General features: G+C 31.3%; 1 protein-coding gene across 1 annotated transcript in view; it reads right to left on the bottom strand.

Annotated features, from left to right (window-relative positions):
• Positions 1 to 15,173, bottom strand: part of LOC114325570 (sodium-dependent nutrient amino acid transporter 1) — a 103,572-nt gene extending 88,399 nt beyond the window's left edge. Inside the window, exon 1 of the mRNA XM_028273661.2 lies at positions 15,073 to 15,173. Within this exon, the coding sequence (XP_028129462.2) occupies positions 15,073 to 15,129 (57 nt within the window). The 5' untranslated portion in view covers positions 15,130 to 15,173. The remainder of the gene's footprint in view (positions 1 to 15,072) is intronic.
• Positions 15,174 to 18,074: the final 2,901 nt, after the last annotated feature.

Here is an 18,074-nt window from a genome sequence, read left to right as displayed (position 1 = left end):
TGTTCAAAATAAGAGAGATAAAAGGAACTACAACGTTAACGGGATTTTATTGTCTCATATTATCAATGGACCTTTAAATTTGAAAGAACCGTGGAGTGCTACCATTTAGATAGGTGCGTTTTTGAGATAGGGGTGAATTAGTCCCTAGGCACAGGGTGAATTAGGGTGAGTTCTATGCCATTTTGGAACAAACACGTCTACAGAAAAATTATTCCAGGTTAAATTGTCTATCAAAATATCACATTTTAAAGTCAAAAATACTTTTTTTTACAAAAATGTATTCAAAAGAAAGGCAAGAAAAAAAACACGAAAGAAAGCAATTTTGTTTTTTGCCCCGTAACTTTTTTCCAGAGAAATATAGATATAGGCATTGCTTTAGCGGAAAATAACTTCCATTCGTCGTTTTTAAAATGACGTCCGGTAGAAGTATCTGGGATTTACAGTTTCCAAAATACGATTTTTCAAAGTTAGCCGCTCACAGCATTTTTGTGCCATTTTCCCCATTATTTCGCAAACATTGTTCTGTAACTTTTTTTTATGCATTTCTAGGTATATGCAATGGTCATTTAGTAGAAAGATAAGTCAATTACCTTTAAAATGGTCTATTGTATAAGGTTGTACGACTATTTTTAAGCAAGTTATGCTTTTAATGATTTTGGATATTTTTTATGATTATTTTTTAATTTTCTCATTATGACATTTTTTCTTGTACATTTAGTAAGTATATTGCGAAAAAAAAATCTTATTTTATTTACTTTAAAATGGTGTATTGCAAAACATTCTAGGACAATTTTTAAACAAGATATCCATAGGATATCCAAGGGTATCTGTAATTTGAGAAAGAACTTATTTTTCTTATTTTTTTTTCAATTATAAGAACATAATTGCATATTATAACATAATCTTTAATTCCAAATAACTTTTCTTAATAACACTTTTCGATATTGTGAAATATAAAGGTACTTTACTCTTGAGCGAAATTCATATTTTTTAACATACCTCGTATGCTATTGATAAAATTTTATATCTGATGATTGCATCTTACGTTTTAGACTATGCAGAACATTTTATAAAGAATTTTTTTTTTCATAAAGTTAATAATAAAAAAGTTTTCATATGGTTCCAACTTAGTGGAACCTATTGCATGTGTATATGTCACATTTGGAAAAAGCATATCTTGTTTAGAAATAGCCCTAGAATTTTTTACAATACACCATTTTAAAGAAAAGTAAATAAGCTTTCTTTTTATTGCACAATGTATGTATGATGTATTCCACGAATATACGACTGTTTTGGATTATCGTGACAACGAATATTTTAGTGTGCAACATAAGAAGTACGAAAGTATTTTGCTCTAATAATTACTCCAATAAACAATAATATAATTTGCAATTTACTTTCGTTCTTCATATTTTGCGCAGTAAAATATTCATTGTCGCGATAATCCAAGAGGGTCGTATATTCGTGGAATGGGGTATACCTAAATGTACAACAATAAAAATTATAATGAGAAATTAAAAAATAATCGTAAAATATATCAAAACTCATTCAAAGTATAATATTTAAAAAAAATCTTATCTTGCTTAAAAATAGTCATACATCTGTCTACGATAGACTATTTTAAAGGTAATTGATTTTTCTTCCTATTAAAGGTAACATTGTATATACTTACAGCGGCGTAGAAAAAAGTTACAAAACAATGTCTGCGAAGTAACAAGGAAAATGGCCAAAAATCGCTGTGAGTGGCGAAATTTGAAAAATCATATTTTGGAACCTAAATCTCAGTGACTTCTACCAAACATAATTTTAAAGATAAAGGATGAAAGTCTCTTTTCTGTAAAGCAATGCCTATACCTATATCTCGGGGGAAAAAAGTTATGGGACAAAAAACAAAAGTGCTATCTTTCGTGTTTTTTTCTTGCTTTTCTTTTGAATATATTTTTGTAAAAAAAAAAATTTTTGACTTTAAAGTGTAATATTTCGATAGTAAATTTAACCTGGAGCAATTTTCCTGTAGACGTGTTTCTACCAAAAGTGCGTAGAACTCACCCTAATTCGCCCTGTGCCTAGGGACTAATTCACCCCTTGCTCAAAAACGCACCCCTTTAAATAGTAGCACTCGACGGTTTTTTCATATTTAGAGGTCCATTGGCTATATGAAACAATAAAACCTTGTTAACGTTGTAGTTCCTTTCTAAAATACATAATCAATAGCATATTCATCTCGGTCGCATTTATCATCGATTCATGTTTCTTTTGCACAATTAAAGTTTCCGGCCCATATGTTATTATCGGATCAACTATGCTGTTATACTCTGAGTTTAGTTTTGTTATCTATTTCGGATTTCCCAAAAATTGTATTATTTAATAAGTAATACACGTTAGTAGCCTTCTTCAGGTCTTTACATATTGTGTCGAACAATATTATGCATTCATATGTTTTTGCGAGAGCCCTTTGTGCATGTATTAGATGTTTTTTCAATGTAACAAACCAAACTTTCACAACCGAAAACAAATGTTTTTCCAAACGTTGAACAAAGTTTTCTCTATCAATAAAAAACTGCATAAGAAAAATGTGCTTAAAGCTAAAAAAGTGAATAAGAAAATAAATTTCAATCTTACATGGGATCCTACGGATATTACGGATATCAGTCGCGTATGGAAGCGAAACATGGACGCTAACAAAAAGAGAAGTAAATAAATTGCTGGTATGGGAACGTAAAATCCTTCGAATGATATATGGCCCTTGCAGAGACAGCGTGACAAACCAATGCAGGCGCAGATAAAATAACGAGCTAAAGTCTCTATTCGGAAAAGAAAATCTAATCAGATATATAAAGGCTAATAGATTCAGATGGGCAGGGCATGTGATACGCAGTAACGACAATTGCCTTATAAACAATGTGTTCTGGGAAAGGCCAGATGGAAGAAGGTCTGTAGGGCGGCCTAGAAAAAGTTGAAACGATGCAATCAAAGAAGATCTAGAGAAAATGGGAGTGCGACAATGGGAATTAGTGACACAGGATCGACAAACATGGAAGGCAATAGTAAACACCATTGATGATGAGGATGATTACATGGGGTCCCTCTCTCTTCATAGTGGTATTTAGCAATTATTGACCATAGCTCTGAAGATGGCTTTATAAGCCGAAAGCGCTCAGCTAGGAATTAAATTTTTTGCACACTTTAAAAGTACTCCTCTCTCCTTGGCATTCAGTAATAATAAATATGTTTTAAAAAAATACGTTTTTTCCAAGACAAAATGAAAACATATTCAACTGTTTTCTAACTACTATTTTAAGAGATTTGTATATATTATCTATTCTTTGTTCTTTGTTATCCACTGTATCTACAAATTTTCACCAGAAAATATGTCTCTTAGGTAAAAATTATAATACAAAAATATCGATAATAGCTGGGTGCTAGAATTATCTCATTACAAATTAAATGGAATTAAATGAATGATCAGTGTTTATTTGTTTTATATGAATTATTTTAATTATTTCCGGAATGTCGTACGAGAATGAAAAAAACGGAAAACCAGTAAATGTTACTAGATTTACACAAATTGCGTCAATTAAGTTTAAAACACAACGCTACAATTTTAGAACATGTCCACGATTTTAACTTAAATGTCGTTTAAATTTGTTGTAATTTAAATGTCGTGTAAAAATAAAGCCAAAAACTTATTTCAATGTCGTAATAAATTTAAAATCTTCTTCTTATGGTGCAGAACGGATAATGCGTAGGGTTCCTTCTTGTGCTCTTCTTATCGAGTATATTGATATCAGGTATATCTCACCGTACCATTTATATGTCTTTGAACCATGAGTGTCATTTACTACCTAGTCCCCTCTGACTTTCAATTTTTCCCATTAAAATTATTTTTAAATGATTATATTTGTAGCCTCTTAAAATATGACTTAGATAGGTATGAGACTTTTTGCTGTTTAACGAAGTTTAGCAGCTCTCTTCGGATATTAGTTCTTCTTAAGACATCTTCATTTGTAATATGTCGACCCAAGGACTTTTAAGCAACCTTCTGAGACTCTCGAAGACTTTAATACGGTTTAGCGATCTTACTTTAATAGCGTAGGCGCAAAATTTGCATGCAATTCTTTTTAAATACATACATTTTTTTCGAATCCTGAAAAAACTAATAAATTTTTTTTTTAAATTTAAACGCATATTGAAAGATTACATTATAACCGAAGGTCATAAGTCCCCTAGAATAAACGAAAGGTTCCTTTTGAATAAGATATAAGATATTTAAAATTAATAATCACACTCAATTTTCTCTTTTTTTTTTCACACCTGTAACTTAATAATAATATAAACATTATAGAAGTTTTCAGGGACTTTTTCAAAGTCTAAATTTTCAAACAAAATTTTTCAAAAATACTAATTAGTTTTCTCAGGATTCGAAAATAATTAATGCATTTAAAAAGCATTGCAAGCAAATTTTGCGCCTACCCACTTAAGTGGCCAGGTCTCGCTACTTTACAATATGATGGGCCATTGTAGTGTTTTAGGACACGAATACGGAGACCCAAAGGAGTTTCACGCTGGCAAAGGTAGTTATTGAATTTGGTAAAAGTATTTCTAGGTATTGCTAGGTATCTTCATTTTTTTCGTCGCATTCCCATTTACTGTTAAAGGTAACTACTATTTAAATTCCTCAACTTGTGTCTACAAGTTGGTTGTTTACTTTCAACTCTGCTTGCATATAGGATTGTCTGCTGATTATCATTAATTTCGTTTTTGTGATGTTAATGTTGAGACCATGTTCCTCTTCCACTGTATTATTATTATTTACTATGTCTTGTAATTTTCATACATATTCTAAATTTAGAATATGTATAAAATATGATACAAGGAGTGATTAATTTGACAACTAAAATTAAACACAGATTCAAGAATGATTTACATCCACTTTACCGCTTTGTAAAATGTATAGAAAATTGCCTCGTGTTGATAGTTATAACCACTATAAAACAACAAAACATAAATAGAATCACCAAATGATGAAATTGCGGTGGAAATTGCAAATAAATTTACAAAAACTTTAAATAATAAATCTAAAGCTGAGATAGGTTCTAATTATTCATGTACTCAGTTGAAGACAGTTCCAAAACTGGCATTTTTGAATATGTAGATATCTATTAGATAATACTCTTGAAACAATAACTGAAGCTCTGCCCACCAATTCTCAAAAATGGTCTCGATATCAAATTTTTCTCTAAAAAAAAAAATAAAATATAAAGTCTACAGGATTTATCCATTGGATTATAGATTTATTTACAGTTATAGACCGAGAGATATTATACAGAAATTCAGTCACGATTTTCTAAGTCCTGCCTTTTGCAATAGTGGAAGGGTAGACGAGGTACTTACAATTTGTGGAAATATCCACAAATTTCCTGTGACATTTTCCTGTAAAAATTAGATTTTTCCAAAAAATAAAAATAGGGTTTTGCGATGAATTTCTGAGTTTTGCCATATCCGTAAAATGACAGGATACTATGGATTTTATGAAGAAAATTTTTTGGGCAGGAGGGTTGCAAACGGGCTAACGGAGTATATATGTATACAAACATGTAAGGAAAATATTGAAATTTTCTTGATTTTCTGGGTCCTGCCAACTAAATAAATTAAACATATTTATTTCAAAATGATCAAAAAAAAATGTTGGCATGACATCTCCTACTGTTTAAGTATACTTGTCCCTTGGAAAATTATGCGCAAAATTTTTACCCTGATTCCGTGATTTTCTGAGTCCTGCCTTTAAAAAGTTATAATACTCAAATGCAATCAATACTTTTTCGGTACTTGGCAGGAAGGTTAAAAGGTTTTTGTAAGACGACAGGAGTCATAGATTTGTAAGAAAATTTGTGAAAAATTCCACGATGTTCTGAGTCATGCCATTTTGCATATGTTTCAAGAATCTTAATATAAGTCTATTTACAAAGAGGCAGGATGGTTTTATAGTTATTTCGTATACAGGGTGGGGCATTAGTGTGACAAAGCTCAATTACTCGTTTGTCGTAAGAGATACGAAAAAAAGTTATTTAGGTAAAACGTGGGGCAAAGAGAGGATCATAATTTAAAAATATTTTCTAATATATAGGGCTACCCATATTGACAGGGTGACACAAAATTATGTTTTTTTTAATGGAACACCCTGTATATAATTTTAAGATTCCTAAGATAATTTCAAGAAAATTTAACACAATTCACATAATCCAAAAATGTTTCCTAAGGGAGCTAGAACTCTTTGAAGATGGCGCCTTGTAATTAGATTTTTTTTATCTCCAGAACGCTTCCATTTCGATAGACAAAAACTGGTCCGCCTTTTTATCTTCCAGAGATAAATCGATTCCATCAATTGCGAATCTCTAGTACCGGTCATAGGAGTCCGTTTTGGGTAGGACAACGGTTATTTTATAGCATAACTTTTTTGTCTTTAACTTTTAAGCATTTTTGACACTATATTATTAAATTGTGAGGTATTCTAGTACTAAACGGTACTTTTACTTTAAGTCGGTAGGATGCACCGTTTTCTAGAAAAAACAATTTCAAAATTTTTCGTATTTTGAATTTAAGAAAAATTTGAAAAAAAAAAAACGGTGTATTTACCGACTTAAAGCAAGACTAACTTTTAGTACTAGAATACCTCATAATTTAATACTCTACTGTCAAAAATGCATAACAATTAAAGCAAGTTATGAGATTTCGTTGATCTACCCAAGACGGACGCCTATGACCGATACTAGAAATTGACAATTTTGATAAAATATTCATCTCTGGAAGAGAAATAAACTTACCAGTTTTCGTGTTTCTAAATAGTTTTTTTTTTATTTTTTTTTTCAAATTCAAAAACCGAAAAATTTTCCAAATCGATTTTTCTAGAACACGGCGTATCCTACCGACTTAAAGCAAGAGTACCTTTTAGTACAAGAATACCCCATAGTTTAATAATCCAGTGTCAAAAATCCTTAAAAGTTAAACACAGAAAAGTTATGCGATAAAATATCTATTTCCCTACCCTAAACGGACGCCTATGACCGGTACTAAAAATTGAAAAATGATGGAATAGATTCATCTCTGGAAGATAAATAGGTGTACCAGTTTTCGTTATTCTTAATAGAAGTGTTCTGAAGCTTTTTAAAAAAATCTAATTAGAATACGCCATCTTTAAAAAGCTCTAGCTTTCTTGGGAAGCATTTTCGGACGAGGTGAATTAAGTTAAATCTTCTTAAAATTATCTGAGGAATCTCCGGGCTTCGATTGTTAGAAGAGTTTCTGGACACGCTATAGTATGTACAATCCCTACTATAACCAATTAATTGTAAATTTCTTCCTATTACTCTTATTACGTTTACTTAGATAAAAATATGATCTAATCGCTTAAAATAAAGATGTTACAGTTTGGTATTAGATTTGAAAGGTGTGTAAAAATCCGAGACATTACTCAGGAAAATAATATTTAATACCTTACGATTCTTTTAACGATATAAAAATTAATTTTTATGTATTAAATATCTTTGCGGTTATCCGAGGAGGCATTCGACTGCGTATAACACTTTTCGATTGCCTGCGGGCAGCAGGAATTGACCACTACGATATAAGACTGCTAAAATACTTATATTACAATAAGCAACCTTTATAAAAATTGGAGATGTACCTATAATATCTACAAGATACAAGTACTACAAGATCTTCAGACATTAGTAATAGTCCATTAAAATGTTACATTTTTTAGGCCGTACCTTGCATTTCTTAGAGGAGTCAATTTTATTTCTTTAATGTATAGGGGGGATCAGTAGAAGCTTCAGTTCAAGTTTTTGGGGTCGCCATCCTTGTCCCCCGGTCGCCATCTTGGAAATGGGGTGCAAAGGGGTTTCGCGCTATATCTCATAAACTACCAACCCTACGGAAAATCTAATGAAACATAAAATGTAGCAAATTAAATTTTCCACAATTTTGTTTCTATTACTTTTTATCGTCAAGTCACCAACAAAAAAGATATAACCAAAAATATGTAATTTTGTTTTAACAAGTTTTCTTTTGGATGTTATAACTCTTTTTCAGTTCATTTTAAAATAAAAAAACATTATAGCAATTTTGTAGAGGGTTTTTTAGCGAACAATTTCCACTATAAAATTGTTTAGTTCTGTTTATTTATATAGGTTTTACAGCGCTCCAAACTTGACCAGATTCTCGAATGCTCATAGGGATACAATAAAAACAAAAGTTAGGCTTACTTTTCTATCTATATATATTTTTTATTCATACAAATTATTATGATTTTAACATTCCTATGCTATTATTAATCTGTTTTTGACCTTTCTTCCCACTATAAAACTTATAACTCTAAGCATATATAGAAAGGGCCCAAGAAGTTGTTTGAGGACAAATTCGCCGCTTCAGAAGAAGAATGACGCAACCGCAAAATGCAAAAATTCTTAAGCAAAGCAAAAAAAAACGATTTTTGATATCAAAATCATAAAGTATGATAAAAATTAGCCATTCATTACACCGTGGTCAGGATCTCGAGATATAAGCGTTTTTTGGGGTGTGCCGCTTGTATATTAACCCGGCACCTGCCACGTGGCTTTGCAAGGCGCCAACTGCCACGTGGGGATCTCACAGCACCCCTTAACAATTTTCTGTGATCCACTTGTTTAAAAAACAAAATAATGTGTTGAGTAACACAAGAATATAAATAAACATGTTTTATTAACTTATTAGCCACTAATATGTTATAAAAGTTGAAAAATATAATGAAAAAGGTGTTTTAAGCAAATTAGCAAGTACCAAACCATAATAAATGAAGTCAAGTAAAATATCTAAAAAAATTAAGATATAGTGAGTATAGAGTCTATATTAATAATTTAAATCAGTTATTTCAATACAAAATGTAAATTTGACCTGTTTATATCAAAAATACAAAAAAAATTTAAAACATAAAGTGCCAGATGATGACACCCCAATTCGACTTTAGAGCTATAAGTTCAGAATGACACTAAATAACCACTTTAAACACTAACACATATATACTATATAATATTATAGAAAGCTACTATGACGCACAGCTCGCTTACCAAACTTGAAATAGGTACCAATTATTTGATAAAAATATGTTATGGGGTGCTGGTAGATCCCCACGTGGCAGGTGCCGGGTTAAGTAACATAACTTTTTTCCTATTACATATTTTGACTTAAAATTTTCCAAAAAACTTCTTCATGAATTATATTTTATTGTTGTGTTGGTTAAAATTATAAACTAAAAAGTTTGTCACTCAACTTTTTTAAGTAAACATGAAACTAACGAAATATGATGACAAAATGTTAATAAATTAACAACTCCTTTTTTAAAATGTGTTTTTAATGTGTTTTAATGTTAAACATTTTGGACAAATTTCATTGTTATGTACGTACTTCAAAGATGACACAGTAAACTTTTTAAAAGGAAATATTTACAGCGACCAAAGATACAGCGAGGCAAATTTGAAAAATCATCAAAATTGATTTTGGGCATTTTTGTACAAAATTTATTTTTTTAACATGTTCCACCAACTCTAGATAAAAATAAATTTCATATTCGGATTCAGCGACCTCTAAAACATAAAAATAGACCAAAATTGATCATTCACCTTAAATTTTATTTTCGTGGTTGGCATAACGGTTAATGCCGCTCGTCTGATATACAGGGTGTCCCAGACTAATTTAGCCACGCTATATCTCTTAAACGAATAAATATTTTCGAATGGGACAAAAAGTGGTCTATTCTACTTGTAATACACTTTAATATGGAGCAGAAAAAATCATCCCCTAAATATTTATCCCTTAGTTACAACCCCTAACTTTAATTTTTTTAATAGCACCCTGTATATTTTTTTATAGTTTTGGATGTGGTCTTCTATCGTCTATTCAACACATTTCTACACAAGTAGGTACATCAGAACTGTCAGTTGTCAAATATACGTCAAATTATTAATGTAAACATTGTTAAACCAAAATAATAATTTACTGTTTTTTATCTTCTGCAAAATACAGGGTGTTCTACAAATAAACGTTAAAATGTATTATTATGTATCACTTTATCAATCAAAGATAGAGTAAAAATTTTAATTTTTTAATTATAACGCGGGCACATGAATTTGATACACCCTGTATATTGATTTGTAACTATTTAGTATAAGGTAGCTTTTACGCAGTGGGTCTATACTTAATGAGTTTTTCCCTGAAGACTTGAAGACATTTGTAAATAAAGTGAAGTGAAAATACGATTTATTTCGGATTATAATTTAAAAAGATTGTTACGGGAAAGGTAAGATCCACAGGTAGCTGTAATTATTAGTTTTTAGGAAAATAAAGGTAGAGAGATTTGGAATTTTAAGTCTGTTTGCTTAAGCACAAGAATATTTGTATAATTTCCGGAAAGTGATTAGGATGAGTAGAAGTATTGTTTGAAAGAATGCCTGGGTTTTTCGAATGAAAAAGAGAAATGTGGAAAGAGAAATGTTTCTGATTGGCTTGGCAATTTGGAATGGGGAAAGGGAAGTTTGAATGTTGAGACAGTTTGGAAAAGAAAGATCATTTTGTGGCTCGCATCCGAGAAGGGCAGTCGAAAGTTTTCGCGGATAGTTCAGAAGCAAGTACTAGTGGTTGTTTGATAGTGGAGAGTAGCTGAAAAGTGTAACGAGAGACAAATCAAATTGAGAAGAAATACCTCTTTGATTCTGTAAAGTCCAAGAGAGTAAGTTACAAGAATTATAGTATTAAAATTATTTATGACACCAAGTAAAAAAGATACTTGGGTCTCAGGAGATTATTATTGAGAGAAAGAGAGGAGAGAATTTTGGAGTTTATTAAACGAGTACTGGTCAAAAGAGGCCTGGCTTGTATTTTGGAGAAATAGTTGCTGGTATGCTGCTGGATTGATGGTGAAAACGGAGAGGGCTTTGATTGGTAGCCTAACATAATCAACAAGGAAGAGCTGTTTGGGTCAAGAGGAGACATCATTGTGTGTGAATCAAAAAGGTCAGTCAATAACTTATGTGATAGATGTTTTTTATAATCAGAAGTTTAAATTTTTGGGTAAAAGCATATGAATTAAGATTCCAACATTTCAAAAATTTAATATAAGTAGTTTTGCAAATACCTAAATTTGTTTGTTTAGCTTATTTTATTAATGGTATCAGGAACAACGCGATAAATATTTGTTTGAATTAGATTAATTATATGGTAAAAGTTTCATTTGGACAATTATGCCCACAGGATTTAATTGATAGATTTTCAGAGCATTGCTTTTGATAATAAAGGTATTTGTGTGTGGCTGAATTTGTATTTGAAAGGTATTAAAATGTGCTTATTTATGGTTTTTCAATTTATTTCCTATTTCTATTTTATCCCGATAAGGATCAACTAAGAGATATTGAAGCCACGAGAAAGGATAAGTATAACCTAAGATAATTTAGTTATTTTTTTATGACAAAAAGGCACCCTGAGATTTTTTATTAATTTATTTTTGTATGATTTGCGTCAATTCAATAATTAATTCAATAAATACTAATTAATATATAAGTAAGAGAAAGCACATCATAACAGTATAGATACTTACGTAATAGATAATAGAATATTATACAGAATATTATACTCCCTAGGGAGGAAAAGCACGACTTTGCTCCCTACAATCAGGTCAGGAAAAGTACACTTTCGATAGAGGTAGGTGGAAAACTAGTTTTATCTAACCGATAACTATCGATGCATATTAGCAAGAAGGTTCTGAAATGTTATGTGTGGTCATTCTATGGTATGGTTGTGAAACATAGACGTTAATAATCACAATGCTAAACAAATTAGAAGCATTCAAATTGTGTTGCTATCGACGGATCCTAAAGATATCGTGAGTTTCCCACACTTCCAATAAAAATGATCTTCAAATGTTGAATTCAGGACGTCTGCTCATAAACATCATAAAGAGGAGAAAAATAGAATACTTCGACCATATAATTAGAGGACCTAAATACCATCTACTTCATCTTATAATACAAAGAAAAGTGGAGGGAAAAAGATGGATTGGTCGAAAGAAACTTTCATGGCTGCGTAATATTAGAAAACGATGTGGTTCCTCAGTAGAAGAATTATTTCGCGCAGCAGCCTATAGAGAAAGGTCTCAGAAAATTGTAAACATGGTGACGGCCAACGTCTGAATACGGACACGACACCTAAATAAGAAGAAGAAGTTCTCAATCGGTTATGAATAAAACAAATACTATCGAATTATTATACTTATAATAGTTCCTTAGCATAAGCAATTTTTCTTGTTCTTTGGAGAGTTGTTGCCTCTATGGAAGATTGTCACTCTATCTCTTTCGCGATCGGCCGATACTTCTTCTACCCCTTGGAGATTTTTCCCATACTATTTTAGTGATTATTGTAATAAACGCATTAAAAATATAAATAACTAACAGAATAAAATCACGAAATAAAAAAAAGTTTAAAAAGTGAAACTTGCTCCAAAATAGAGCAGTCAATGAGGGTATTTGGCTCCACATTCCATCCTACTATATCGATTTCCTTGATATTTTCGCAGTAAATAGGGAATAGTTCAAGAAACCAAGTCTACCCTATGCCGATGTATGCTTTTATCTTGGTTGTGGTTTCCACCCCCTTCTCGGGGGTGAAAAATGTTTTGGTTAAAATAGCCACGGAAGAGGCCAGAGAAACTAATTTTAAGCAAAAACTGTTCTATAATTATTTTTTGAAAACTCAATATTTTTGAGTTATTCGTGGTTGAAAATTGGCCATTTTCATTGAAAAATGACACCTTTTCGGACGGATTTTTGCGTCAACCTTAAAAACTATACATCTAACAAAAAAAAACTATATAAAATATTTCTGTAGGTTACAAAAAAACAAAGTGATTCGTTCCTTCATAAATCTTCTAGTTAAAATACAAAGAGGGATATGGTATGTAAGAAGAGTTTGTTTTTTGCTGCATGCTGAAATCGGTATATTCAACTTAAGAGGAAAGGAAGATTTTGACGCCTGTCAAAATTTTCAATGTATTTTAGATGTAATCATTTTTTTCGAATCCTGAGAAAACTAATAAGTATTTTTGAAAAATTTAAACGCAGAATGAAAGATTAGTTTATTACCGAGGGCCGAAAGTCCCTTAGAATGAATAAAAAGTTTCTTTTGAATGAGATATTTGAAATTAAAAATCACACTACATTTTCTCTTAGTTTTTCACCCCTGTAACTTATTAAAATAAACATTATAGAAGTTTTCAGGGACTTTCGGCCCTCGGTAAGAACGCAATCTTTCATTCTGCGTTTAAATTTTTCAAAAATACTTATTAGTTTTCTCAGGATTCGAAAAAAATGAATCCCCATTTAAATACCATTGCAGCCGAAAATACGTACCCATCCCCTTAAAATAACAGAGAAACTGTCGATTTTAGGTGTATAATGATACTAACAACTTTTGTAGTGCTTGAAAAGACCTTTAAAATGAGCAACACTAAATGTCGATTACATTCAAACTAAGCGAGATATTCTGCAAAAAAGTTGATGACTAATGTGTTTTATGAAGAAATGAGAATACTTTTTCCTTCTGCAATACTTTTTATTATAGTATTATTTCTAAGTTCAATAAGTTGGATTGGATTAAAATGAATTATTTTTGAAAAAAATAAGATTAAATTATAAAGAGCATTTTTAAATTTTCTTAAAAATCTTCCTTTTCCTCCATGTAACTCGAAAAAGATAAGAGATACGAAAAAAAGATACTACATAAAAATGTAGGGCTTTTTCAGATAAAAATTTCCTTTTACTTTTTATTACTGTATCTCTTATCATTTTCAAGTTACAAGGAGAAAAAGGAAGATTTTTAAGAAAATTTAAAAATGATCTCTACAATTTGATATTTTTTTTCAAAAACCATTCATTTTAAACCCGTCCAATTTTTTGAACATAGAAGTAATGCTATAATAAAAGGTATTGTGGAAGAAACACGATGCATTTACATTTTGGTGGATGGGGGTTAAAATTACTTCTCATTTTTTCTTAAAATACATTAGTTATCAAATTTGTTTGCAGCATATCTCGCTTAGTTTTAATATAATGGACCTTTGATATAGCTCATTTTAAAGGTCTCTTCAAGTACTATAAAAATTATTAGTAGCATTATACACCTAAAATCGACCGTTTCTCTGTTATTTCAAGTTGAATACCCCAATTTGAGAATGTACCAAAAAAAAACTATTTTCACCTACCATATCTCTTTTTGTATTATAACTAGAAGGTTTATGAAGGCAAGTGTCTCTTTGTTTTTTTGATAACCTACAAAAATGTTTAATATAGTTTTTTAGTTAGATGCATAGTTTTTAAGGTACTTGCAAAAAACCGTTCGAAAAGGTATTATGTTTCAATGAAAATGGCCAATTTTCAACCACGAATATCTCAAAAAGTATTTAAAAAAAATATAGAATAGTTTTTGCTTAGAATTAGGTTCTCGAGCGAATTCCGTGGTAATTTTATTCAAAAAATTTCCATCCCTAAGAAGGGGTGGAAACCACCCCCCAAGATACAAGCACACATCGGCATAGGGTAGACTTTGAATAAGGAGATAAGTAGAGGCTAGGCCCAAAATTTCATTAAAATCCATGCAGTAGGATATAATTCGGAGGTAGTATCCTATTCTTGCTCCCATTGACTGACGTAAAATATATTATTTCGGTAATACATTTATTCTGCTACAAGAATTTTTCATTTTATTTTTAAAAAGCAGGTAAATAAAAACCAATATAAAACAATCTACAAACTAAAGATAAATTACAAAAAATGTTTCATAAAAAAAATTAGTGTTCTAATAAAAATAAAAAATGGTTGCCCTTTATGTAATTAATGTTTTTATTCAACTCAAGATATAAATCAAATGTATCAAAAAACTTTAGGTCAAGTTTAAAAAATAACCCCTAACAAAAATAATATTTCTGTGCACTCCTATTTTTAATAATTAACAATTAAAAAGGCAATAATAATTATTTAGTAAAGTACCTACCGGAAAGTCCTTGTCCATAATAATAGAATCCTGAGATTGTCCTTCTACTCTCACCATCACGCATACCAACACAATACACTGTTGATCATTAACTGAATCTGAACTTGTTGCATTCTCTCACCTGTAACATTATTTATAAGCAGGTGGGGAAGTATTTTGTAATTTGTTAATCAGCCACAAGATCAACAAAAAATATTTGCGGAAAATAAACTGGACTTAACCCTGATATAAAAAATATGCGACAAAGCCGATATAAACATAAATATACAACAAAAATTTGGAATTTGTTGAATAAATAGGAATATGATTTTATTAGTTTTTTATTTTTTTGGTAATGAAAATATCAACAAAAACATAATAGATACCTTAAATGCTTTTAAAACCCTAAAATTTTACCAAAAAGAAAGTAAATAATATAAATAATTCATCATCACCAAAACAACAAATTGGAAGTCAGAATAGCTTTGATTCGATAAAATTGTGTTTTGACTAGGAAAGTTTTGGGGTAGTTCTGATTTCTTTCATTAGATATGGATTTTGGGCTGCTGAATCCGAATATGAGGTTTCGGACAAAATTTCTTGCCGAAACATTGAAAAAATCGCGAAAAAAGCGAAAAATTTCAGCTTTTTTCCGCTTTTTTGCTCAAATCTCGAAAACTATTGACTTTTAGTAAATGGTCTGTTAACAGAAATTAAAGTAGGTACTTAAAATTATCTACAAATATCACTATTTACTTTTTTTTCAGACGAACCGTTCAGTCTAAAGTACAAGTTGAAAATTGCCAATTTTTAACGGTCTCGGCAAAACCCACTTTTTACATTCCAAAACTTTATTTTTTATTAGAATGCTGTCATTTGATACTCCTAGTTTTCTGTACAAATAATAAGTGTTAGTTCATAGGTATGGTATGTCTCTTGTAACAGCTTCCATGAGTCCATTCCGTCCTAAGAGGCCGGGAATGTCTCTGCTTTTCCGTTAGAGCCACAGAAGATCAGGTACAGATGGAGTCACAGTTTCAGTTGGTGTGAACATTTCCTTCGGATCTGTTATCTTGATTTCTGATAAACCTTGAGGTTTTGTCCTTTTAAAATAAATTAGTTGAACAGCTCCCTGACTTCCATAAACGTCAGGAGCGGGTTTCTTTTTTATCCGAGGAATGGATTGCTTAGGAGCTACTGCATGTTTTGGTGCAATAGAAGAAATGCCACATATGACATGAAAAGTGTGATATTCGTCGATTGTATGTACGTTAAAATCAGCGTTATCGTACACCTGCTGTGTAAAGCACGGCAAGTCAATTTTCTGCGGATCGCCTGCGAATGCTGACACTTCCAGGCGAACAGCTTCTGTATAGGATAAACAAAACCCCAAAGAGAAAACTACATCAACCTATTTTCTTGAGCCGAACTCTTTGTAGAGAAAACGGCCAACCCTGCAAGGAATGGTAAGATCAACTATCTGGGCCTTACTGCCGCTACAAGACTTTGAGCAATCGCGTTGCTATCTGGAAGTGTCAGAAATCGCAGGCGATCCGCAGAAAACTGACCAGCCGTGCTTTATACAACAGGTGTACGGAAACGCTGATTTTAACTCTTTCTATGCCAGGCCTTAATTTGCATGTTGGTCCCTCAATCCCAAAGGTTTTTTCATGCTTAGAGTCCCATTGCCTTATATAATCGTCGCATATAAATAAACAAGTAAATGAACAAAACATGTTTTAATGAGTTTTTTTTAACCAACTTAAACGTTTTCTTTTCAAAAGTGCTTATTAGAGAGCAAAACCAACTTGAATAAATGTAACTAACTTAAAAATAATGTAGTTTAAATGAACATTAAAAGTTTTCTTTTGTGTGGTACTCCTCAAAACATGACATTACGCAAAGGTCGACTCCGCAAGTTGCACACATGTATCTCGATTCGCTTTTTTTCTGATCTTTTCTGTGGCTACAAACGCTTCACCTTATAGCAGCTACCTATAAGCGTTGCCACCAGTGCTACAATATAGCATATATATATATATATATATATATATATATATATATATATATATATATATATATATATATATATATATATATATATATATATATATGTGAACAAATATATACGGCAATGACCTGTCTTAGGTGCCAACATTTTGAGGCGTTGGGAACAATAATCTAACATTTTCGGACATATTTCTACGGCATTGGGACACCAATGAGTCTAAAATTTTATAAGCAACGCATATTTTCGGCTTTGGTAAATTGAGACCATAGCATCTTGAACGTATATATACGGCGGCTGGGAATACAGATCCAATTTTTCAAAAACATATATATGCAGCGTTGGGACAGAAAGGGTTAACGTACATACAATCGACGGATACCACACTTTTTACGTCATGGGTGGAGTTTCTTGTATTGCACCAAAACATGCAATAGCTCCTAAACAATCCATTTCTCGGCTAAAAACTAAACTCGCACCTGAGGTTTATGGAAGTCAGAGAGCTGTTCAACTAATACATTTTGAAAGGACAAAATCTCAAGGTTTATCAGAAATCAAGATCCGAAAGGAATGTTCACACCAACTGAAACTATGACTCCATCTGTGCCTGATCTTCTGTGGCTCTAAAGGAAAAGCAGAGACATTTTCGGTATTTTAGGATGGAATGGATTCATGGAAGCTGTGAGAAGAGACAAACCATATTCATATTATGAACTACCATTTATTATTTGTACAGAAAACTAGGAGAAATTTATCAACTGACAGCATTCTAATAAAAACTAAAGTTTTGGAATGTAAAAAGTGGGTTTTGCGGAGACCGTTAAAAATTGGCAATTTCCAACTTGCACTTTAGACCGAATGGTTCATCTGAAAAAAAAAAGTAAATAGTGATATTTGTAGATAATTTTAAGTACTTTAATTTCTGTTAACAGGCCATTTACTAAAAGTTAATAGTTTTCGAGATTTGAGCAAAAAAGCGGAAAAAATCTGAAATTTTTCGATTTTCTCTCGATTT

Source organism: Diabrotica virgifera, chromosome 3, assembly GCF_917563875.1.
Source record: "Diabrotica virgifera virgifera chromosome 3, PGI_DIABVI_V3a".
Classification (NCBI taxonomy): Eukaryota; Metazoa; Arthropoda; class Insecta; order Coleoptera; family Chrysomelidae; genus Diabrotica; species Diabrotica virgifera.
Note: the sequence above shows the minus strand (reverse complement) of the source record. Positions and strands in the feature narration are given on the sequence as shown.